At 41.9% G+C, this 25002-nt stretch overlaps 1 protein-coding gene across 2 annotated transcripts in view; it reads left to right on the top strand.

Moving 5' to 3' along the window:
* The window catches only part of net1 (neuroepithelial cell transforming 1), a 117400-nt gene that overhangs the window by 31676 nt on the left and 60722 nt on the right, over positions 1-25002 (top strand). Inside the window, exon 3 of one of the 2 annotated variants that reach the window (XM_068005136.1) lies at positions 7655-7717. In XM_068005136.1, the coding sequence (XP_067861237.1) occupies positions 7655-7717 (63 nt within the window). The remainder of the gene's footprint in view (positions 1-7654; positions 7718-25002) is intronic. The other variant, XM_068005137.1, reaches the window with a different exon arrangement.

Consider the following 25002-nt stretch of genomic DNA (forward strand, 5'->3'; position numbering starts at 1 on the left):
CCTTGCTGGCTAATGCCAATTGACATATACCCCTCTCTCCTCCCTTTCTCCTGCTCATTGTCCACTGCCCTGCAAAATATTCTGAGATTGCCTCTCTACATGATAGGAATTTAAGTTTTTGAATCTGTACATCTCATTTTGCTCTTAGAATCATTGAAACTGCAACACTGAGGGAGGCCATTGGGCCTGTGCTAGTGTTCTTCACCTAGAACTATTTATTCTAATTTTATTTCCCTGTCTTTTCCTTGTATCCTTTTATATTCCATCTCAAATACTTTTCCAGTTCCCTATTTTCATGTTCTAATATCCTCGTGAAAAAAAAATCTTCTATCTTCCCCATCATTCTTCTAGTGACTAATCCTGAGTCTGTGCTCCCTGTTACTGATTCATCAACCAGTGGAAACAATTTTTCACTGTTTAGCCTCAAAGCCCTTCATAATTTTGAAAGCACCTATTAGATTCCCCTTAATCTTTTTTTTTCAGCGAAAAATTCAATTGTTTGGGCCTTTCATTGTAACTGTAACCCTCTTATTCTGCATATCATTATAATAAATCTTCACTGTACCCTTTCCATGGCTCTGATTGGGTGTCCAGAATCCCCACAGTAATCCATCTGTGGCTGAAACAATGTTTTATACAAATTCAGCATTTCCTTCCTTTAATTTATTGACACAATATACAAAACCCGTAATACCATTTGCCAATCCAAAAAAGTCCATTAACCCTCCTCCTCCCTCGTGGCTACAGCCCCTTCAGTACAATATGTCTCTTATGTGGCACTTTATCATATGCCATCTGAAAATCCATTTGTTCAATTTCCATTACATTCCCTTTATAAATGCATGGATATGCTCAAAAAATTTAAGCAAAATAGACGAGCATGACCTGCCTTTACGAATCCATGCTGACTATCCTTGATTCCTTATGCCTTTCTAAGCGTTCACTAATTTCATCCTACATTATGAACTGTAGATGTTGACCCCAATAGAGGCAAGACTAATTTTCTGACTTATCCTTTTCCCTTTTCTTGAACAGGGTATCATATTTTCCACCCTTCAGTCCTTTGACACAATTCCATTACCCACGATTTTTTGAGTATTAAGATTAGTGGCGCCACAACCATCCTTCAGTATTCTGGGATGCATAATGTCTGGGCCTGGTGACTTTTCTACTTATGACCCTTTTAACTTAATTAGCTTCCTTTTGAATATTCTGGTTTTTTATTTCCCTTTTTATATTTTTGGATTATCCCCTGTATTTATCATATATTTCTATTAAAACCTCATTACTGTTCTAATCTCTCTCTGTTTATCCTTGGAATCCCAGCCTTTCACATCCCCTTTACCCCTTAATCTTTCTTGTTTGTATTCCCACAAACCAGGCAGCATCCTCGTGAATGAGACAAGAGCATGTACAGGGCACAATGTTCTTCCTATAGTGTGAAGTCTAAATCTGTCTGCAGTACTCTAATTGTGGTATTACTAAGGCATCATTACATCTCAACTTTGTATTCTATAGCTCTTGCCATAAATCTCAATATTTCATGCACATTTCATAGCTTATCCTCTTGAGATGTTTCTTTTGATGTTTTGTGAACTTGAACTTGCATTTGCAAATGTGTCTTCTTCTACGTCATCCGACCTTCCTCAATTCAAATTATAGTTACTTTTATTTTTTACCAAAATATACCACCTCAGATTTACTGACATTGAACTCCATCTGCCACTTTTTTTTGCCCATCCCACCATCATCTCAATATCTTTTTCCAGCTTTCTTTGGTCCTCAGAATTATTTACTATGTCCTCTATTTTAATATCATCTGCAAATTTTGATACCACTCCCTCGAGCTCTATATCCAAATCATTGTACATAGTGAACAGAGGCAATTCCAGGACATAATCCTGTGAGCCATGTGTTAATTGGCATCGGGATAGGTAGACCACGAAGGTGAATGCATGGCTGAAAGACTGGGGTGGGAAGGAGGGGTTCCATTTTATGGGACACTGGCACCAGCACTGGGACAGGAAGAAGCTGTACCGTTGGGATGGGCTCCACCTGAACCAGAATGGGACCAGTGTCTTAGTGGAAACGATAAATAGGGCTGTCGATAGGACTTTAAATTAGTAGGACAGGGTGGGATCTGGTGACAATAACATGTCTGAAGTTAAAAGAAATAGATAAGAGTAAAGATCAGGAACAAGGCTAACAAACAGTCAGGGAACAAATACAGTTAGAAAACATGAGTACAAAATGACTGTTAAAAACAAAGTGTAGGGAACAATTATTGAAAACAAGTTAAATTGCCTGCATAGCTTCTGAAACAAAACGCGGGAACAGGAGACACTAATTCATAGCAAGGAGCCGGATGTAGTAGGGATAACTGAAACATGACTGCATAACGAACAGGACTGGCAGTTAAATATTGTAGGATGTAACTTATTTAGAAAGGATAGGGAAGGAAGAAGGTGGTGGTGTAGCTGTACTAATTAGAGACAACATAATGGCAATAGAAAAAAGGGACATAAGTAATAAAATAGAAACAAGATCCATATGGATTGAGACAAAGGATAAGAAGTGATCGATCATGTTAATAGGTCTAGTCGACAGACCACCTAATAGTGGACGGGAAGTGGAGGAAGAAATATGTGGACAAATCTATGAAATGAGTAAAAAAGAAATCACATGATAATCATGGGAGATTTCAACTACCCCCAAATAAACTGGCAAGAAGCGGTGGGAAAGGGGAATGGAGTTTTCAGTGTGTGCATGACTCAATGACCCCAGTATGTGATACGCCCAACAAGAAAGGAATTGATGCTGGATCTAGTAATGGGAAATGAATCAGTAAGATATGAGAAGTAAGCGGAGGGGAACGTCTAGGCAATACAGATCATAACAATACAGTTTAAAATAATGATTGAGAAAGACATAATTAAGACAAGGACCAAAGTAATAGATTGGAAAAAAGCTAATTTTGAGAGGATGAGAATGGAACTTGGGGAGGTAAACTTGGAAACAAATTTGTCAGACAGAGAACAGCAGTGAAAAATATTTAAAATGGTGATCACAAGAGTTCAGGAGAAATATATTCTTGTTTTTTTTAAAAAAGGAACAAACTAGCCAATAAGAAACACAATGGATGAATAAAGAGAGACGGGTAAAATTGAAACTTAAAAAGAAAAAGGCGTACTTTAAGTACATAGACAATAAAGGAGATGATGACAAAAGGGAATACGGAGATGTTCGGAAGGATGTCAAAAAAAAACAATTAGGAATGTAAAGAGGGATTATGAAATTAAATTATCAAAGAATATAAAAATAAATAAAGTATTGACTAAACACATAAATAACAAAAGAAAAATCAGGGTAGGGATAGAGCCACTAAGGGATGCACAAGATAAACTCAGGTAATGACAGAAATACTGAATAGTTACTCTGTCTCAGTATTTACCAGGGAGACTACAAGGTGGGTATGACAGAACAGGAGCTCAAAAAGATGTAAAATTATTTAAGATAGAAAGGGGGGGAGATAATTGATAAACTAATCAAACTTAGAGAGGATTAAAACCCCTATTCCAGGTGCATCCTTGCATATTAAAAGCAATTAGGGAAGAGATAGCAGAGGCACTCATGGAAAAGTGAAAAACTAGTTTTATCAGAATGGCAGTAGTGGTGCTACATTCAGCCTCAGCCTCTGAATATGGAAGTGGATATAGTCTCAGTTTCATGCTCCTGATCATTGTTTACTGATTTTCAATTTATGTTTGTATGGTTTTTGGATGAGGACAAAATTGGACTTGATTGTGCAGCGGATCGCAATCAAATAGCATTCTGACACTCTCTGCCTAGACGTTCCAACATTGTGGTGAGGTGATGGTCATAAGTTGAGCCCTGCCTCAGTATGATTCCGTGTCTTGAGGAATTAGGTAAAGAGTGGGGGGGAATGTCAGCTGCTTCTCTGCTAGTCGGGCAAGGTCTGTCAAGGTTAGCATGCAAAAACTACATTTCTGGTCTATACAGACTGGCTGTGCACTCAACATGCCCACTGCCAAAAAAACATGATGTTGTGCAGCATTGAGCACCATGGCTATTTGTTTGCCAGAGGCATTGTGTTATTGACAGCAGTGTTGGGGGAAACCACCATTTTTGTGCTGCTAGAAGCCGTAATGCTACTTTTACTATTACAATGCTTCTGGTGCCCCTGGCAAAGGCACAGTAATATAAATGCACCATAATACTGCACCATAACACGGGACACTTCACCCAACCAGTGCCATTTCACATCATAGGGGTTATTTGTTAATTGCTTTTTTACTTTATAGTGCTACAGTGGTGTCAGCTACTTCATTCGTTCATTCATTCATTCATTTTCATTAAGGACAGTGACTGAGGAGCCCATTTACACTTCTCAGATGTCACCTTCCGATTGCTGTGAGGTGTTGGATTTGGCTGGTGCACTTTCCAATATGCCTTGAGGTGTTGCATATTAAATGGAGCTTTCCTGCTCTTGGGAATATCAGTGGGGCTACACTTCTGGTAATTGGAGGTGCTTCTCCCTATTTGAAACAGGAAAAAAGGCAAGCAACAGATTAAGACCTTGGGTTTGCAAGATAGTCATAGAAGTCAAAGGACCCTGTTCCAAGAAGCAGGCTCTCACCTTTTCCCAATGCAGCTGAGTAAATAGGATTTTAACACCTTGTTGCCTTGCATGTAACCACTTTTTAATGTGTAAAAATATTTTGTGTATATGTTTGAGATGTGGTTGTGCGTAGCTAATGTTATTTTCATTCCAAGTGAGGGAACCTGCGTCATGTGTAAACGAGTTGTGAAGGACCCTTATGATTAGTTAAAATGTACTTGTGAAGTCTATAACTACCACAGTTGGGAGGGTGGTGGGTGAATGTGTTGATTCTCCACTGGGTGAAAGAGAACCTGTCAATTCATTGTGATAAATTGTTAAACTCTAGGTATCTTTTGACAATAGTAATAGCACTAATGTGACCTAAGTAGGGGAAAGACTTCAAATCACAATTTCTCTGTAGACATGGAACTTTTAAATTTATTTTTAGAAGGGTTTTCTTTGACAAAATATTGCACTGTATGTCTCTTCCTGTTCTGTTTTCAATGCAATCAACGGTAAGAATGGATATACTTCCACATGGGTTAAAAAAGAAACTGATTGTATTGGAAAGGTACAGAAACAAGAAGTTAGTTGAAACTCCATGCACAGACGATCATGAAAAACATCAGGTAAGGTTATAAAGATGCAGGTACAGAAATCTTGCAAATACACATCCTTCCATCAGATTCCTGCAGTTTTCTTGATGTTTGTGCCTATGGTGAAAACCTGATTGTGAAATATTTTTAGAATAATGCCTAGGAAAATCTAAATTTTCTGGCTGTCTAATTGGTCATTGCTAAGTGTGAGACCAATAATATCACGTGGTTCGTAGCAACCAGTCAAATTTCAAAAGTAAAAAAGGAGATATTACATCTAGCACTGATGCTGTCCTACCTGAAGGTATTATCTTGTACCTGGCGCACTCATTTTTTTATTTTTATTTCTGACTGGCAGAGCAGTTGTTTCTGCCAGCAGGTTTTCTTTTCTAATAGGACTGCTGAGCTTCACCGAGAATTCCTGTTCCTACAGCCTTGTTTAAAAGCCTTCGTTCTCTGCTCTCACCAGGATCGACTCCACTGTTGATCAACTGGTGACGATAAAAGTGGTGTGGTTTTGCCAATTTTGTGTTGTGAAATCATTTTATGAGTATATTCCTTATCCATGCCCAAGAGTCTGAAACAAGATGGTGAGAAATTCACACAGGCAGAGTTTCTGTTTGCCTGATATGGAAAGCTAACTATAAAATTCAGTTGAGTATAAAATCAGATAACAATTCAATTCTGATCTCGAAACCTCAGGGCGACTGTCCTTGATGACGGCTTTGTAAAGAAGTTGCTTTGGAAACTTGGCCCATGTGAGCTGTTTCAGTTTCCAATGCACATAGAATTATGTAATTTCTGAGAAAAGTATAGGTTTCAGGAACTGAGCAGTACTTCAAAATTCTCGTCTGACCCTTTCCTGGTGGGCTTGGTAAGATCTGTACAAGTTAGCATTGTGAAAGCTCATAACTGCCTGTGGCCAGAACAAAATGGTGTTTCTTTGGTAGCACCAGCAATTTAGATTTACATTTGCCACCTACAGTGCTTTATGAAACCAGCTCATGAAGTGGTATTCCTTACATTTGGAGAAGTATACAGTCACCTTGTTTTATATTGCCCTACGAGAAAATCTTTTAAGGAACAAAATTGTATTTCAGTTTTAAATATTGCTGCAAGTGACAAGTCCTCACTAAAATAACCAGAAAAAAGCTTATTTGTCAACATCTGAGAAGGTGGCAGAAACAAGATGAAGAGAAAGGTCTTTAGGATGGAGGTTATGAGACAGGGATGTTAAGGAAGGGTGCATGGTGGCTGAAGGACAGGCCATCAATTGTGGCGCAGGATGAAAAATAGGCTGGTGCCGGAAGAGCAGAGAGCATGTGAAGGGACTGCTGGGTGGAGAAGATCACAGTTAGGGAGGGGAAGTACCATTTTGGGATTTGAGGGTGAGGACGAAAGCTCACTGGGACACAAGGAGCCAGTGTGACTTGGCAAGCCTGCATATTTGAATGAGAACGCAGACTGCATACGTTCAGGGTGACATGGTTTTGTGGAGTGTAGAAGTGCAAAGGTTGGCAAGGAGAGCATTGGAGAAATCCAGCCTTGAGTTGATAAATTTGGATTAGACTATTCATCAAAAGCCTGTAGTGGGGAAAACCCAGCATTGCAGTACTAGCCAGATCCTTGTAAAATCCTTGTCTTTAAGTGAGGTGAATTCCTGAGAATTAACTGACTTTAGTGGAGGAGGGCAGATACAGGTGGTGATTGGGGAAAATAGTTTACTGTGTTGGGTGGATTATAAATGCAAATAATAGTGAGTGCGCCTGGGTTTTCTATAGACTTGTGCAGTTATTTATCTCTGAAATGCAGTGTGCATACAAAAGCCGCTCTTGCACTTGGTACTTCTCTAGTTTGTGGCAAGAAATAGCGACATCCATGTGTTGGCTCCCCACATTAGCAATGGTTAAATCGGCTCCCTTATTTCAACAGTAGTGTTGTCGACCCGTATCTTCTTTGATCAACATAAAGGAGCCATTTTTAGTAATGTAAATGAGGGGAGCAGGCAAATGGCTTTGGTCTCCCCTGATCTGAACTAAAGGAACTCATTTGTCGTGGAGTATTGTTTGAAAACAAACTCAAAATATTGTACTGCTGTGTATTGGAACTTATCTTTTCGTCATCTTCTGTACAAGAGAAGCATGTTATCACTTTTTTGTGTGTGATAAAAGAGCATTTGCCTTTTGGTAGTTATTTCAAATACACATTACTGGAAGAGTTGTAAGATTATTGATATTAGAGAAAAGATATTCATTATATGACCTGAAGGGTAATCAGCTTTGTGATGAATCATGCCACATATATCCCATATAACTCGTATTAGAACAAATTTTCTTAGATGAAACTGAACTGTTCTATCTCATACACTTGGGTCTTTCTGATCTGTTTCAAACTTATTACTGGGAAACTTGCTAAAATTTTGTTTCTCTTCCCCCAGAAGAAAAGAAAACGAAGAGCAAAAGACGATGATGTTGTCAGCCTTTGCAGTCTAGATATTAAGGTACAGTAACATATTTTATAGCTCCACAAAATGGAGGTTACCTGCAATGATTGATTTTTGCTATAAGGATATATTTTTAAAGAACAACTTTATAACCAAGTGGAATTGGTAGTTGCGGAGGTTGTACTCAATTGGCATGTGCAATACTTATTATTGTGACTCAATTATTGTGCGAGGACATATCTGAAAAACTAAAATTTCAGCAACAACAAAAGGTGTTTGTGCTAAACCTATGTTGGTGAGAGCAATGTTGTACATCAATATTGAATACAGATTTTTAAAAATTCTGTTTTGTTATTTTGAAGCAAGAACTATTTCTATTTTACTCTCAATGAACTAGTTTTTCTTCCTTTCTAAATTTTCAGTAGCACCTCTCCTCGCCTGAAGATCATACCAGGCAGAGTTGCACAGTCGCCAGCTGCCTTCTGGTATCTTACAAATTGGTTATTCACGTCTGAATCTAAAGAGTGAATGTTGACTGTTGAGTTGTCATAATCGAGCCTGATCCTGTTCTCCCTTGATGACAATCCCCGTGCACTTTCAACAGGAGTCACCAGTTAATCAGGTGCATACTGGCAATTTTCACTTCTTTGTATTCCCCCTCATCCATAGCCTAGGACGCTGAGGCAATAGCTTTCCATTAACTGCCCTCCCCTCCCGCACAGCTGAAATCGGATAACTCCTCGAGCAAGGATTGGGACACAGACTAGGAAGGTCCCACTTTAGACTGAATTAATTGATCTCAGCCAGTCGCAATGGTGAAGACACTACAGTTGGCTGCAGAGCCGCTGGGCTAGGGAAAGTAATATTGGCTGAAGTTCTCACTCTGATCACTATCAAGTGACACCTGCGGGAAGTGCCCAAGTGTGGATGCCAAGGGCAGGATCAAGCATGGCTTTGTTTCCCTATGGCCGAATAACCTGATAGTGCTCACTATCCAGGTTCGTGCGTGAATAATTTGAACTTGAATCGTGAGTACGGTGCCAGATGGTGACTGCCATCTCTATCTGCGCCTGTAAGGGAACTGTAAGGCAGGGGGGCGCGTGTGCGGGATTAACGGCGGGGCGCAGGCGGTGGGGAGCCTTGGCTCGGTAGTAGCGCACTCACCTCCAAGTCGGAAGGTTGTGTGTTCAAGTTCCACTCCAAAGATGAGCAGATAATCTCGGCTGTCACTTCAGTGTAGCACTGAGGGAGTGCTGGACTGTCAGAGGTGTCCTCTTTCAGATGTGACGTTTATCCAAATCTGCCCTTTCCGGTTTATGTGAAAGATCCAATGGCACTATTCGAAGAGGAGCAGGGAAATTCTGAGTGTACTAGCCAATATTTATCCCTCAACCAGCATCACTTTTTTAAAAAAAATTAGCTGGCCATTATCTCATTACTGTTCGTGGGACCTTGCTGTGCACAAATTGGCTGCTACGTTTCCTACATTACAACAGTGACTACATTTCAGAAGTACTTCATTGGCTGTAAAGCGCTTTGGGGCATTCTGAGGTCATGAAAGGCGCTATATAAATGCAGGTTCGTTCTTTTACGGAAGGAAGTGGTATTTGTAATCTCCCAATTGGCACTCATATATATATATATAGGTTTAAAATTTCCAAGTTTGAATGTGGGGATGGTGGAAAGCCAAGAGAGACTTGGTGTCAGTGACTGGATCTGTAGTCAGCAATCTTTTATTCAGAAATAAATCCAGGAGTTCTATTTTTATTTTGCATAGTCATCTGAGTGTGGGAATGATGGACAAATCTAGCTGGTTTCTTACAAGTCAGTTTTTGGGCTATTACAAATTCACTGACTATATCACTTTTTAAATGTATCATGGTAGGTACAGCATAGGAGGAGGCCATTCGACCCATCGTGCCTTTGCCGGCTTGAGATGTAAATCTCTAAACTGTGCACTGTATGCGGTTTGTCTTGTGCTCTAGACTTTTTTTTTAAAAAGGTGTGCCAAATTTACTAATGCACCATTGAAGTAGCCCAATAAAGCATGTAAATCAATAGACTGAAAGTATTAGACTAAAAGCAAAGAAACTGCAGATACTCGAAATCTGAAGCAAAAACATAAAATGCTCAGAACATTCAGTAGGTCAAGCAGCATCTGTGGAGAGATTAGAGGAGTTCATGTTTTGGATGTGGGCAGCATGTAGATGAGAGGGCAAAAGATATGTTCTTGGGGAGCTCAGCAGATGTCTGTCCAGGGGTGGGAGGGAAAGCCATTATTCAGTACGTATGTGGGAACAAGCGGAAAAAGTTGCCAGATGAAACTCCTAGTTGCTGCTCCCCGCTGTCCGATCTGATGTATACAATCTAGCAAAGCGCTATAAATTTTAAGGGAATGATAACAGACCAGCTGATGTGATTCTTTCCATTTTCAATTTGAGATTTTTTTTACAATCCCTAGTCCTCCACTCCCAGACAATGCAGGGAGTGAAATCTTCCAATAAAGTTCCTTTAGATTCCAAAAATGAATGCTAGTTACAATCCCAGTTTGAAAAAATCTCTGGATGTCAGTGAGGTTGTGAAGACTTTGACTTAGTTGAGGCAGACAGTCATGGTTCAGATCCTTGTACATCAGTCAGCCTGTAACAGAGGTGTTTGTGGGGTTGAGAGAAGTGGTGGAGAACATACAAAATTGATGGGCAGGAAAAGGCCAACTGGTCCATCAAGCCTGCCTCACGCCTCATGAGAGACAGAGTTGACTTTGTGCTTGCAAATGATGCTACTGAGGGGCAACCTGTATATGAGGAAGGGGCCAAGAATTAATACTGCAGGAAAATCCAGGTGACTGTGTAGGGTGCGAATTGAGGAAAAATGGAAGTTACATATACTCTGTACCCAATGTTCTTGCGGTGCTTTGTTAGAAAGCCCGCCTGTCCAAAAAGCAGCAGTGCTCCCACTTCAAAGGTAATTCATTATATGAAATATTTTATATGTGAAATAAGGTGCTATATAAATGCAAGTACAAAAACAATGACCAGGAATTATTAACCCAACATGTACTTGCATAATAGTCCAGATTGAAACACTATTGATTGGTTAGAATATAAGATTCATTCAGCTTCCATATAAACTAGAAATTTTTAGTGGGGTGGTGGGGGCTGGAAGAGAAAAAGTGGCAGTTCCATAGCTTCACTTTGAGGAGTTTCCTTCTGGCAGTAGGCATGCTTTGTGTTCCACCATGAGTACAAGTTCATAGTAGCCATTTTTATTTGTTATTTGGTGTTTCCCCACACGTTTTCTGAACACAAGTTCAGCCTTGGCATTCTCACCTCTACATCAGAAGGCTATGGGCTTACGCCGCACTCCAGAGATTTGAACACATAATCTAGGCTGCCACTTCAGTGCATTACTGAGGGATGGCTGCACTGTTGGAGATGTCGTCTTTCGGATGAGACATTAAACTGAGGCCCCCATCTGCCCTCTCAGGTAGACATAAAAGAGCCCACGGCACTATTCTAAGAAGAGCAGGAGAGTTGTCTGTGTTCTGGCCAACCTGTATCCCTCAACCAACACCTTTTTAAAAAAAACGCTTGATCTGGTCATTTATTTAACTGCTGTTTGTGGGATGTTGCAGATTAGCTGCCGCGTTTCCTACAGTGACTACATGTCAAAAGTACTTCATTGGCTGCAAAGCACTTTGAGATATCCTGAGGTGTTGAAAAGTGCTATATAAATGCCTTTCTCTTTCTTTCTCGCCTTTCTCTTTCTTTCTCGCCTTTCTCTTTCTTTCTCGCCTTTCTCTTTCTTTCTCGCCTTTCTCTTTCTTTCTCGCCTTTCTCTTTCTTTCTCGCCTTTCTCTTTCTTTCTCGCCTTTCTCTTTCTTTCTCGCCTTTCTCTTTCTTTCTCGCCTTTCTCTTTCTTTCTCGCCTTTCTCTTTCTTTCTCGCCTTTCTCTTTCTTTCTCGCCTTTCTCTTTCTTTCTCGCCTTTCTCTTTCTTTCTCGCCTTTCTCTTTCCCTTTTTTCTTTCTATCTTGAATTTCCAGTACTTAGTAGATATTGGTCACTGCTTCAATCAGTGCCATTCTAATGAGGCCTTGGTCATTGGATTTTTATTTTGTTGCCACTGGTTGATGCCAGCACTTTGTTTCAAAATCAGCATAGAGTACCATATGCCCATCATCCCATGACTTCTCAACATGTAAAGTCTGTTCCAGCCACAACTCGAAGGCTCACAAACATCATCTTAATCATTTAGAAAATATGCATTTAGAATATGATTTTTGCCTGTTGCAGAAGACTTCTGGATCTCGGTTTCTCAGACCTGTTTCTACCTCTTTGTCAGAAAGAGGATACTGTTAGTTGAGAAAGGTCGGTTGAGCATCCACCAGCAGATCTGTGCGCTCAGGATCACAAGTGGTTGGTGCTGCTGTGCCCTAAGCTGGTTTGTAGATGTTATTCCTCAGATACTTGCCTCTGGTACTTTGTACTGCTGTCGTGTATTTCCTGATTGTGTGTGAACTAATGAGCAAGTACAGTAGATTGTAGTTATAGCTTTGCTCATTTATTAATTTAAAGTTCATTCTCAACATACAAAGCTTCCTCCTAACCTAACCCATTTTTTGGTTCAGAACTGGAGTGACTTGGAGTTATGACAGCTGTACATCAGTTTTATGACCTTTTTACAGTTAATTTTATAGCTGCATTTTTAAAACAAAAACAACCATTTTATTGGTATGTTTCAGAACTCTTGCAAGTCTTTTAGGCCTCATTGCTGCTTCCTCAAGAAAAAAAAACTAGGGCTAGCCTCTGATTGTCCTCCCCAGCCCCTGTGCATTGCAGCTTCAATCACTTGATGGTACAGTGCGATTTTAGTTTCCTTAAAAGGGCAGTATTTCCAAGTAATATCTCTCCTCCTCTTTCCCCCCCCCCCCCCCCCCCACCCCACCCAGTGGGATGGAGGGAATTCTTGTATGGCGGATAAACTTCAATTAATGAGGAAGACAATGGGCCAGATATTACCATGGCGGCGGGTTCGCGGCGGGGGGTAGATTGGGGGCGTGAGTAATGTGCCCGGTGAAATCAGTCTGCTCCGCGCGCAGTCGCAGGCTGATTGGATCCACTTACCTGTTCTTCCGGGTTCCCTGCTGCTGAGCTGCACGGCGGGCGGACTGCGCATACGCAGTAAGGTCTGTCAGCTGGAGGAGCTCTATTTAAAGGGGCAGTCCTCCACTGACTGACTGACTGCAAGAAATAGGAAAAATTACAGCATGGAGCAGCCCAGGGGGAAGGCTGCTCCCAGGTTTAATGATGCCTCATTCCAGCTCTTATTGGATGGGGTGAGGAGGAGGGAGAGGACAGAGATCTTCCCCCCGGCGGGTGGGAGGAAGCGGCCTGGCTCGAGGTGGCAGAGGAGGTCACCTGCACCACCAACATATCGTCCACCTGCACACAGTGCAGGAGGCGCTCCAATGACCTAAGTAGGTCAGCCAAAGTGAGTACACTTACTCATTCCCCTACACTCCGTCTGCCACATCACCGCCCTCACCCCACATCTCCTTCTGCACAGCCAGCACTACTCTGTCACATCACTCCTCACACCCACTCAAAGCTCATCCTCATCTTACCTGCACTTACTCACCTCGCCAGTACTCATCCCGCCACTACCACTCAACCCAAACCTCATACAATCTCATGGCTCTATCTCATACTCACCCTTTCGTGCATCTCTTTCACGGTCAGCCTCACCCAACCTGCCACTACCTGTGCTGCAGCCACAGGGCATGCATCACATATGTGCAGTAGGAAGTGTAAGGCAAACGTGTCGTGAGCATGAAGGGGATGCACAAGGGTGTTTGAGGGTTTGTCGTGGTTTTTACTTATATTTAATTTCTGATCAACTCACATTACATATTATATTGGCACCACTACTGCCACGTCTTTGCGAATCTTGTCTGGTTTGTGCAATAATGCCCTTTCCTGAGGATCACAATGAAGACCCACACCTGATGCCACCCATTGTGTCACTGCAAAGTGGGTGTAGGTGTATTTGCTGGGCTCTTTTGTGCAGACGACTCAGACGTCGGCGATGTCCCCGGTGGCACCCTGGAAGGATGCAGAGGAGAAGTTGTTGAGGGCAGTGGTGACTTTGACAGCGACGGGTAAGAAGATGGTGCTCGGGCCAGCCGGGAGTAGCTCGGCATGAAGGAGGCTGCAGATGTCCACGTGTCGTGAGCATGAAGGGGATGTCGAGTGACATGTCGAGTGACTCCGAACCTCCGTGTACATTGCTGCTCAGAGAGGTCCAGGAAGCTGAGCCTCGGTCTGTAGACCCTGTGGCGAGGGTGGTGCCCTCTGCGACGCATCTCTCTCTGCGTTTGCCCTCCCTCCTGTTGTGCAGGTGGATGTGTCACAGCACTGTGTTGTGGAGCTCCACGTGTCAGAGGTGAACGGCGAGGCTGGTAATGCTGTTCGCCCTCCGAGGAGGTCATGACTGCAGCTACAGCGGCCCCCATTCGGAAGATGTATATCTGAGGGGGTCCGCAAGGTAGGTACATGTGTCTGACACCGGGGTAAGTGTGCAAGTTGGTGAATTTTACTGTTAGGAGGAAGGTGGTGGAGGCCAAACTTTGTCCAAAGTGACAGAGTGGCCTCCTGCAATGAGTGAGGATCTTTTCCCCCCCCCCCCCCCCCCCCCGCAACCTGTCAAATGGACCTTTGCAGCTGCCACAGGCTGATGGCTGCAACACGTCCATTTGAACTGGGAGTGTTTCCCCCAGTACGGGAAACAGTCCCAGTCAGTTGCAAAATCCCATCCCTGCTAAAATAACAGATCAATCAGGTCTGTAAACAATCTGAAGTACCTGTTCAATTACTTTAAGTGGCACCAGCCGGCGGGAGACCCATATGCGGGGGCTGCGCACGCATGTCAGCACGTCAGTGGGGAAGCCGGAAATGGAGCGAGTTGGAGCCAGGCTCCCGCCCCACCCCGGAAATCCCCGATTTTCGTAGCCCCCTCGTCACCAACGCACCGATCGCGGGTGCTAAAATCGAGCCCAATATGTGGTAATTTTCTTGTGCTATTTTGTAGTACTTATGATATAAAATGAGTACTTAACGGCATTCTGTTACCACACTTCTATGGTCTGTTTATTCAGTCTCACTCACCGGCTAAAATATTTAGGCATATGAGGGGGGCAAGGGAAATGTGGAAGGAGTACTCAGCTTATCCCACATGGAAAGAAGCACAGGCTTCAGTATAACATGGTCACCCATGGGTTATTGGGCCTCTTTTACTGATGGCATTAACTTGATATTCTACTTGTTCCCCCACCCCCCCCCATCCCATCCCCCACTAGCTCCAACACATTGTGTTGTCCATCCTATTTGTTTCTGCATATTATATTTGCATACATTTGAGATTACATGTTATTTGGCATGGATTCATAAAAAGGAATAGTTTCACTTCGTTTCATTCTTACATAGTGCATTTTGCTATTTTTGGGGTTTTATCTCATTGGTTCATCTCACAAATATCTGGAAAATATTCAGAATGTGTTTTAGGAGCATATAAAAGTGCATGAACAAAAATTCTTCACTGTGCAACAGCTTTCCCTAATTAGTTTTCTCTCCAATTTTCTCCTTTCCTGAAGACACTTACTTCCATACTAGGGTATAGTTCGACAGGTATCTCCAGTACCTCACCTAAATGGCTGTTATATCTGTGTATGCCTTGGCAGTTAGAACCAGAAAGATGTCCAATTGTGAAAAGCATTACAGGAGGGCTGATACTAATCCTTCACATTATTCATACAGTGGGCTTTCCAGTAGGAGTAGCTAGTTTTCCCTTTGCTAACCCAGTGGTGCAGCAGCCAATTGTATTGCCCCAACTACTGCGTCAGCTGACTCAGCACATGCCGAGGGTCAAACCTGTGTGATTCAGAAACTGAAACTTTACCTTTGAGATATTGGGACAGGTCCTGAATAACAAGTGTTCAAGATCAATTGATGATTTTTAAAATTGCATTGCTGTAATCCCTGAGGCAGTGATTTTTCTACTAGTTGGCCTAATGACATTTTTAAATTGATAATCAGGTGGTCATACAGTTCTCTGTTTTGAATGTTTAGGTTACTGTTCCCCAAAGCCGCCTTATGTTTTAATTGTTAATTTTATTATTAATCTTTTTACATCTTAAACATGTCTTGCTACATATTAAATGTTGACATCTTCAATCGCTAACTTTGGTGATATCACATTCATGCAACCATATTTTTAAAAACTAAGTTTCTTCTACTTCCTTTCCTAAATCTCTTACATTTAATCTTATATCTAGGTCCCCTAATTCTCGATCCATCAATCACTGGAAACAGTCTGTTTATCTACTCTGTCCCTTCATAATTTTAAATACCCTTATCAAATCACCCCTTCATCTCATCTTCTTAACAAAAAAAGCCCCAATTTTTCAAGTTTTTCTTCACATTTATATTTCTACATAAAAGGCAACATCCTAATGAATCTGCCCAGTACCCCCTCTATTCCCTCAGCATCTGTAGTAAAGTGTGGAGCTCAAAGCTGCCCACAGGACCCCAACTGTGTTCTTACTAAAGTTTTATATAGATTCGCCTTTACATCTTCACTTTTATATTCCATATCTCTTGCTATAAAACCCAATATTCCATTAGCTTTTTTAAAATGACCTTGTCCATGTGAGGTGCTGCTTTTAATGTCTTGAGCCTAAATCCTCTGCTCTTCCACATCACCCAACACCCCATTCAGAGTGTAACTTTTTTTTACCCAAATGTACCACCTCAGATTTACTGCCATTGAATTCTATCTGCCACTTTATTTTGGCCACTCTTTTATCTTAATATCTCCTTGCAGCTTTCTGTTGGTCCTTAGAATTATTTACTATACTTCCTATTTTAGCATTGTTTGCAAATTTGGATGCCACTCACTCGAGCCCTACATTCAAATCATTCATGTACACAAGACTAAACATCCACCTCTTCCACCACCAGTGTACTGTGGCTGCAGTGTTCTATCTACAGGATGCACTGCTCTATCTACAGGATGCACTGCAGCAACTTGCCAAGGCTTCTTCAGCAGAACCTCTCAAACTTGTGAACTTCACCACCTAGAAGGACAAGGGCAGCAGGTTTATGGGATCACCATCACCTCCAAGTCGCACACCATCCTGACTTGGACGTATACCACTGTTCCTTCATCTTCACTGGGTCAAAATCCTGGAACTCCCTACCTAACACCATTGTGGGAGCACCTTCCCCACACAGACTGTAGCGCTTCAAAAATAAGGTCCACCACCACTTCTCGATGACAACTAGGAATGGGCAATAAATGCCAGCCCTTTCTAGTGATGTCCACATCCCAAGAATGAATTTAAAACTAAAAACAGCAAACCAAAGCAGTCCTGAAACAGAACCCTGTGGGATGCTACTAACCACTTTGAACGTCTGAGAAACTGACTTTAATTCCTACTTCTTCCTCTCTTCTAACCAGTTTTTAATCCAATTTGCCACCCTTCCCCTCTCCATATCCTTTTATACGCTCCCAGTAGTCTCCTGTGTGATACCCTGTCAAACACTTTCTGAAAATCCATATATCTCCTATCTGCTGCATTTCCTGCATCCGCTATTGCTGTCACTACCTTAAAAGAACTCTTGAAGATTGTGCTCGACAAAACTGACCTTTCTGAAATCCATGTTGGCTGTTTCTGGTTATATTCTCTCCATTAGATATACAGCAACTTTCCCCCAAAAAAAACTGCAAACCAAGAGCTTGGAATTTTATTTGAATGTAAATTACTTTTTTTGCTTATGCCATGAGGGATGTGTGTTGAGTGCCTCAGGTACCATATGTACTTTGTCTCAGGTTTCACCAAATTCAAGGCTGTGTCCAATTCAGATTATTCAGGATCAGAGTTCTATCAGAATTGTTATTTTAATGACTTTAGAACCTGTTGGAGGTTTTTCCCCTCCCTCCCCCACCCCTCAACTGAACATGGGACCTTTTGGTCCATATGCCTTAGTACTGCACTCGGCATGTACCAGGCCATTGGGGGGAGCTGGAGATTTGGGGCATGATTACTTGGAGCTGGATACCTCATGTGTCCACAGATATTCGTGTGGGGCACCTGGAAGCCAATTGAGTGCTTTCAATCAGCAATTGAAGGTGAGTATTTGAACTTCCAGGTTTCCCATGAGCCTGGCAACCGAATTGACAGCCTGGCTGCCTATTGACAGTGCAAGGAGTTGCAAATCAGACGGGAGGATGAGAGAAATCATAGGCACTGCAAAAAATTGGGGGGTGGAGGGGGGGGCGGGGCAGGGGGGGGGGCGGTGGGAGAGGAAGATGAGGGAGGTGGGGGGACATGGATGACATTGGGTTGGGGGGGGGGTCCAGCCAGCATCGGGGATCAGGGTGGGGGGTGGGCGTTGGTCAGCCAGCATCGGAGATTGGAGGGGTGGTGAGGTGTCTGCTGATCGTGGGGGTCCTGTTGGCCAGGTGAACTTGTTGGATCTGGATGAAGCCTACTCCTCCGGGCTCAGAAGCAGTAGCAGTGCAATAAAGGCACTCGCCTCATGGATCTGGCCTTTCCCACCTTCTTTCACCTGATGTGAATCGGCAGCGATCGGAAACCCAAACAGGTAAAGTTAAATTCATTTTAGTTTTCCAATACACAAAACATTAAGAATTTCAATGAGGTACATTGCCCCTTTAAATATCGGCCCGCCAGCTTTAAGCGAGGGCGGACTTCCTGGTGTCTGCTGTGTACAAGCATACAAGTCTGCCTCGGTTAAACCCAGAAGTGGGTGCATTGGAGCTGGGATGCGGTCCCGCTCCAAATAGTTTCTATTTTGACTGCCAACCCACCCCCAACCCCACCGTTCTTGGGGGTTAAAATTACCCCCTTTGATTTTTGACTGAGAATAAATATGATATGGAAAGTAGTACCTTGTCTAAGATCTTTTAAATGGGATTAACAAAAACACATTGAGGCTTTAGTATATGTTTGTAACTGTAATTGAAAAATATTATTGCTTAACCTGCACAGACAAGTTTTGAAATGATGTACTGCTTTACTGTGTGTGGTTAACTGCTTAAATTACATTGTATTATCAGCTGCTTTGACCAACACAGTAATATGCAAACAAGATATGGAAAAAGCGATGGAATTTGTCATATTCAAAGGGTTATTTTAATCCACAATTCACTTGCAACATCGTTACTGCCTTAATTTCATTTTCCATTTCTTTTTCTCCCTTCCCCTCTCCTGAAGAAGTTGATTGCTTGCTTGGATACAGTTCCACAGAGCCTGGTGCCTTCCATCACTCATGTGAACTTAAAACATTGAAAACAAGTTCTGTTGGCCCCCTGCAGTCAATTGTTGAGCCTGAGCTTGTTCTCCCTTGATGTTCACACACTCATTTCATGGATGGCTCTGTGAATAGTTGTAAACAATTTTACAACACCAAGTTATAGTCCAACAATTTTATTTTAAAATTCACAAGCTTTCGGAGGCTTCCTCTTTCCTCAGGTGAATGTCAAGAAATCCTCGAACCTCTCTCATTTATAAATCACAGAACAATACCTGGTGATTACAGATAGTCTTTTCACCAGGTATTGTTCTGTGATTTATAAATGCGAGAGGTTCGAGGATTTCTTGACATTCACCTGAGGAAGGAGGAAGCCTCCGAAAGCTTGTGAATTTTAAAATAAAATTATTGGACTATAACTTGGTGTTGTAAAATTGTTTACAATTGTCAACCCCAGTCCATCACCGGCATCTCCACATCTGTGAATAGTGATCAGGAAATGGAACCTTGGCTGATTGTCCCTCTCCCTAACCCAAGGCCTTAAGGCTAACTGTAGTGACCCATTGCTACTTCAGTACAGATCATGGATCAAACCAGTAACTTTTCGGGTCTGTATGGCTCAGCTTGCTAAGCCAGTGGAAGGGCCCAATCTTGACATTTAGCTACTAGGTTAAAAGTAAACGTTAAGATTTAAAAAAAATGCTTCTTTTAAAAACTTTTTAAAAAATTCGTTCATGGGCTGTAGGTGTCGCTGGCGAGGCCGGCATTTATTGCCCATCCCTAATTGCCCTTGAGAAGGTGGTGGTGAGCTGCCTTCTTGAACCGCTGCAGTCCATGTGGTGACAGTTCTCCCACAGTGCTGTTAGGGAGTTCCAGGATTTTGACCCAGCGACGATGAAGGAACGACGATATATTTCCAAGTCGGGATGGTGTGTGACTTGGAGGGGAACGTGCAGGTGGTGTTGTTCCCATGTGCCTGCTGCTCTTGTCCTCCTAGGTGGTAGAGGTCGCGGGTTTGGGAGGAGCTGTGGAAGAAGCCTTTGTGAGTTGCTGCAGTGCACCCTGTGGATGGTACACACTGCAGCCACTGTGTGCCTGTGGTGAAGGGAGTGAATGTTTAGGGTGGTTGATGGGGTGCCAATCAAGCGGGCTATTTTGTCCTGGATGGTGTCAAGCTTCTTGAGTGTTGTTGGAGCTGCACTCATTCAAGCAAGTGGAGAGTATTCCATCACACTCCTGACTTGTGCCTTGTAGATGGTGGAAAGGCTTTGGGGAGTCAGGAGGTGAGTCACTCGCCGCAGAATACCCAGCCTCTGACCTGCTCTCGTAGCCACAGTATTTATATGGCTGGTCCAGTTAAGTTTCTGGTCAATGGTGACCCCCAGGATGTTGATGGTGGGGGATTTGGCGATGGTAATGCCGTTGAATGTCAAGGGGAGGTGGTTAGACTCTCTCTCTTGTTGGAGATGGTCATTGCCTGGCACTTATCTGGCGCGAATGTTACTTGCCACTTATCAGCCCAAGCCTGGATGTTGTCCAGGTCTTGCTGCATGCGGGCTCGGACTGCTTCATTATCTGAGGGGTTGCGAATGGAACTGAACACTGTGCAATCATCAGCGAACATCCCCATTTCTGCCCTTATGATGGAGGGAAGGTCATTGATGAAGCAGCTGAAGATGGTTGGGCCGAGGACACTACCCTGAGGAACTCCTGCAGCAATGCCCTGGGGCTGAGATGATTGGCCTCCAACAACCAAAACTTGGTTGACATTCCACAGGACTTCCACAGAGTATCAAAAACAATGAATAAATGCTCCTTCCAAGTTGAGTAGTTTTCCTAACTGAATGGAAAAACTAAGAAATAGACAAAAAATTGGCACAAATAATGGAAAGTACTGGAAGGAACTTCAGAGACCAAAAAATGTACTCCTAAGAAGATCGAGTTTGCTATGCTTATTAGTTGTGAGTCTTTCACATATGTGAAATAAAACAGCACAGCCAGGCAGACCAATTGCTTTGACAATGGAATATACAGTAAATTATTTGGATACATTGTTATAGTAAAAGTTACTCTGTTTCATGTTTAAGTGTTGAGTATTGTCACAGTATGGGTTCATGTCATGGTGAATTGAAAACCATCCCACTTAGGGTTATATTTGGTAGCTAGTATGTGTACTAACCCCAGCTTGTGACTAAGCAGCAAGATGAAAGGTTTGTATTTTATTTTGGAGTGGGACCCTCCCTCCTTTTAAGGTGCTCTATCTATATATTTATACACTGGAGCATTCAGTATAAAACTGATTAGTTTAGTTGTTTTGTACTGGATTGCAAACCTAAAGGTTGAGAGTTCAGATCCCACTGTGGCAGGTTGAAATTGAATTTAATAAATCTGGTAATTTTCGAATGGTACCACTTTTTTTTTAAAATGACCATGAAAGATGCTGGATTATCATAAAAGCCCAACTGGTTTCACTATGTTCCTTTAGGGAAGGGTACATGCTACCCTTGCACATGACCATAGTCCCAGACTATGTGGTTAACTCTTAATGCCTCGGGGGTGGCCTAATAAGCAACTCTAAAGTAGATTGTTGAGTGGATTGGGACTCTACGCATTGGAGTTCAGAAGAATGAGAGGCGATCTTATTGAAACATATAAGATCGGGTGGATGCGCTAAGGATGTTCCCAAGGATAGGTGAAACTAGAACTAGGGGGCATAATCTTAGAATAAGGGGCTGCTCTTTCAAAACTGAGATGAGGAGAAACTTCTTCACTCAGAGGGTAGTGGGTCTGTGGAATTTGCTGCCCCAGGAAGCTGTGGAAGCTACATCATTAAATAAATTTAAAACAGAAATAGACAGTTTCCGAGAAGTAAAGGGAATTCGGGGTTACGGGGAGCGGGCAGGAAATTGGACATGAATTTAGATTTGAGATTAGGATCAGATCAGCCATGATCTTATTGAATGGCGGAGCAGGCTCGAGGGGCCGATTGGCCTACTCCTGCTCCTATTTCTTATGTTCTTAAAAGCAATCACTACCCATGCAGCAATTCAAGAAAGCAGCCTATTACCATCTTCTTGGGGCAACCTGGGCAATAAATGTGGCAGTTTTTTTTAAAATTGAATTTGCACAAGACATTGGTTAGGCCACTTTTAGATTATTGCCTGCAGTTCTGGGCACCCCATTATAGGAAGGATATTTAAGCCTTTAAAGGCAAACATGCACTAAAATGATTTAGGAATGAGAGGTTATAGTTATGAAGATGGGCTCAAAAAATTGGGGCTTTTTCATATAAACAGAAGCAGTTAAGGGGTATCTAATCAAGGTTTTGAAAATTATGAAATATTTTGAAAGGGTAAATGGTAAACTATTGTTTCTACTGGTTGGTGAATCAGCAACAAGGTGACAGAGACTTAGGATTGTCATTAGAAGAATTTTCTTTCACAAAGGGTCATTATAACATGGAATGATTTACCACAAGCAGCTATTGAGGCAAAGAATATAACAGAGAATTTGATGAGTACAGCACTGCTATGTTTTATATTTTTCTTCTGTCATAACCAGTGGTAAAATATTCTTGGAATAACTGACCAATAAAACTAGCACCCAAAAACAAAAGTGCATGCACTTATGGAGTCTTTATTATGTAATCCTTTCTTCTCTTCTCCACACCTCCTGTATGTTTTCTTTACTGATTTCTCTCCCATTTTTTTGGTTCTTTTACCTTCTATGTTCATTGGCTGAAACTATGAACAGGCAACCTGCTTTGGCTTCTGCCTGTGCACCTTGTCAGATACTAAAAGATACAAGCCAGCAGTCGAGGGGAACTTAAGCCAGTTTATTATCTCCCCTAATGGAAAGTACTGATCAACACCTTCCCTGGGTATTGTGGCTGAGGTTCGGAGCTTGTGTCGAATCATTGCTATGCCTCCCAGCTGAATGGCAAACATAAATGTGTAGTCTGGAAACTGTTGATGTTAATGTCTCCATACTTAAAATGGTCTATAAACAGTACTAATAAGTGTGTTTACATTTATTCTGTGGACAGTGTACCATAGAAAAGAATTTTGATCATCAATATTGTGCTTAAAACTTTTCAATGCAGAGAGTTAATGGAATCTTTTGCCATACGACGCAGCCAATGCTCTATCAGTTGCAGCTTTCAAAAAGGTACGAGATAATTACTTGAAGAATATAAGAGTATGGAGAGTATCAGGAAAACAGGACCTCAAAGGACCTAAATTTAGCCCAGGCATGAAGAGCTACTGCCTGTTCTGACATGTCTGTTTTCATGTTGTAATACTGTAGGGAACCTGTAAAGTTGGTGATTTGTCCATGCTAGCCATGTGACTCCACAGACTCGTTGGGTTTTTTCTTGAAGTGCACAAGGCACCCATGTTGGATTTTGCATCTACTTTGGGTTACTCAATGGAAAAAAAAATTTAAATGAAGTTAGTGTGTTGCACGTCCACTTGAATTCCCAACAATGTTTTTGAAATACCTAATTGAGAAAAACAAATGGAAAGTTGGGCAGCAGAGCAACCAGGTGCAAAGAATGAGAAATGCAAGTGTATCGCACATCAAATGGTGGAAAGGTGGAATTAGATGAACTGAAAAAATCAGAAGTGAATGAGTTTGCAGAGGGAGAAGAAAAAAATTGGAGGAAGCTGGAATAGAACATGAACTCCACTTCAGATCACAAGTGTCTGAGCACCGCCTGCCAGCAGTAATTGGGAAAAGGACAAACCCAATCCATGAGCAACACTAGGGGAGATCATCTAGCAGTAATATGATTGTGCAATCTAATAAACATATTTGAGACATTTCCCTAGCTTCAGAATTTTCATTTTAAATCCTATAAAATGTAGAGTTCCAAAAGTGCTGTGTACATACTGTAATACTTGTATATACATAGCACTTAGTACTTACATATACTCTATATACCACAGTACTTAAGTCACCACATGAGGCCAGCTGTTTAACTGTTTCAATTGCAGTTGCTGCAACTGAGATTCTGCCACATTGGACATTAGGATAAATTTGCACTGCATTGATGTATTGGAGAACATGCAGTAATCAAGTTGAAATATCTTGGGTTAGGATGTAACTTTATATTGAAATGCTTTATATTTCTATGTTTGCTTCTCTATTATAGCCTCATTTGTATGGTTTGGTTGGTACAATTAAAAACTGCTCCCAAGCATTATTTTTGGCTAATGAGTCTTATTCAATGACACCATCAGTGAAGTATGTACAACAGAAACCAGTCAAATACTGTACTCGGGCAACAAAACACTTGAGACTGCCAGCACTATAGGAGTGCACTCCTAATAATAGATTATGCTGAAGACCTAAAGAAAGGATTCACTTATAGGAGCCAAGTGAACAAAGGACTTTTGTAAATTAGAAACTTGTACAAGTCTAACAAGTTTCAGGTTTCTGTCAACACCTATGTGTATTTGTCTTTTGAAGTTATGAGGGCCATCTTTCTACAAGGAGCTTGCCTGGTGTCTGGTGCTTGCATTCAGCAGTGGAAGAACTCATCAGTCTGCTGCCTGTGTCCCACCACTCTGGAGAACTGTATGTTCGTTCTCTAACACTGACCATTGTTTAATTTAAAAAGCATAGCCAAATCAAATGTTTTTTATCCTGAGATCACAGCAGGACTTTTTCCTCCTTTTGCTCCTCTTTCACCCCCCCACACCAGCCAAAAATATTTCTGTTCCTTTTCTCTTGAAGGAGCTGACTCATGCTGGGGCAGTGTTCCTTGGCTGCCAGCAGACCTCTAGTACTTTGCCTGAGTGGCCATTCTTCTTATGTGAACCTGAAGAGTTAATATTGGTGGTTTCAAATCTGTGTTCAGTCCTGACCCCAGATATGCACTTTCCAGCAAGGATCAATGGATAATGGTTAAGAGCAAGAACTCTGGCTTTTTTTGAGTCTGCCCAGCTGAGAAGAGTGATTGAATTTAATACATGGTCAGTACCATACCATGCAGTGCATTTACCTGTGAG

This window comes from Heptranchias perlo, chromosome 24 (assembly GCF_035084215.1).
Source record: "Heptranchias perlo isolate sHepPer1 chromosome 24, sHepPer1.hap1, whole genome shotgun sequence".
NCBI classification, from domain to species: Eukaryota; Metazoa; Chordata; class Chondrichthyes; order Hexanchiformes; family Hexanchidae; genus Heptranchias; species Heptranchias perlo.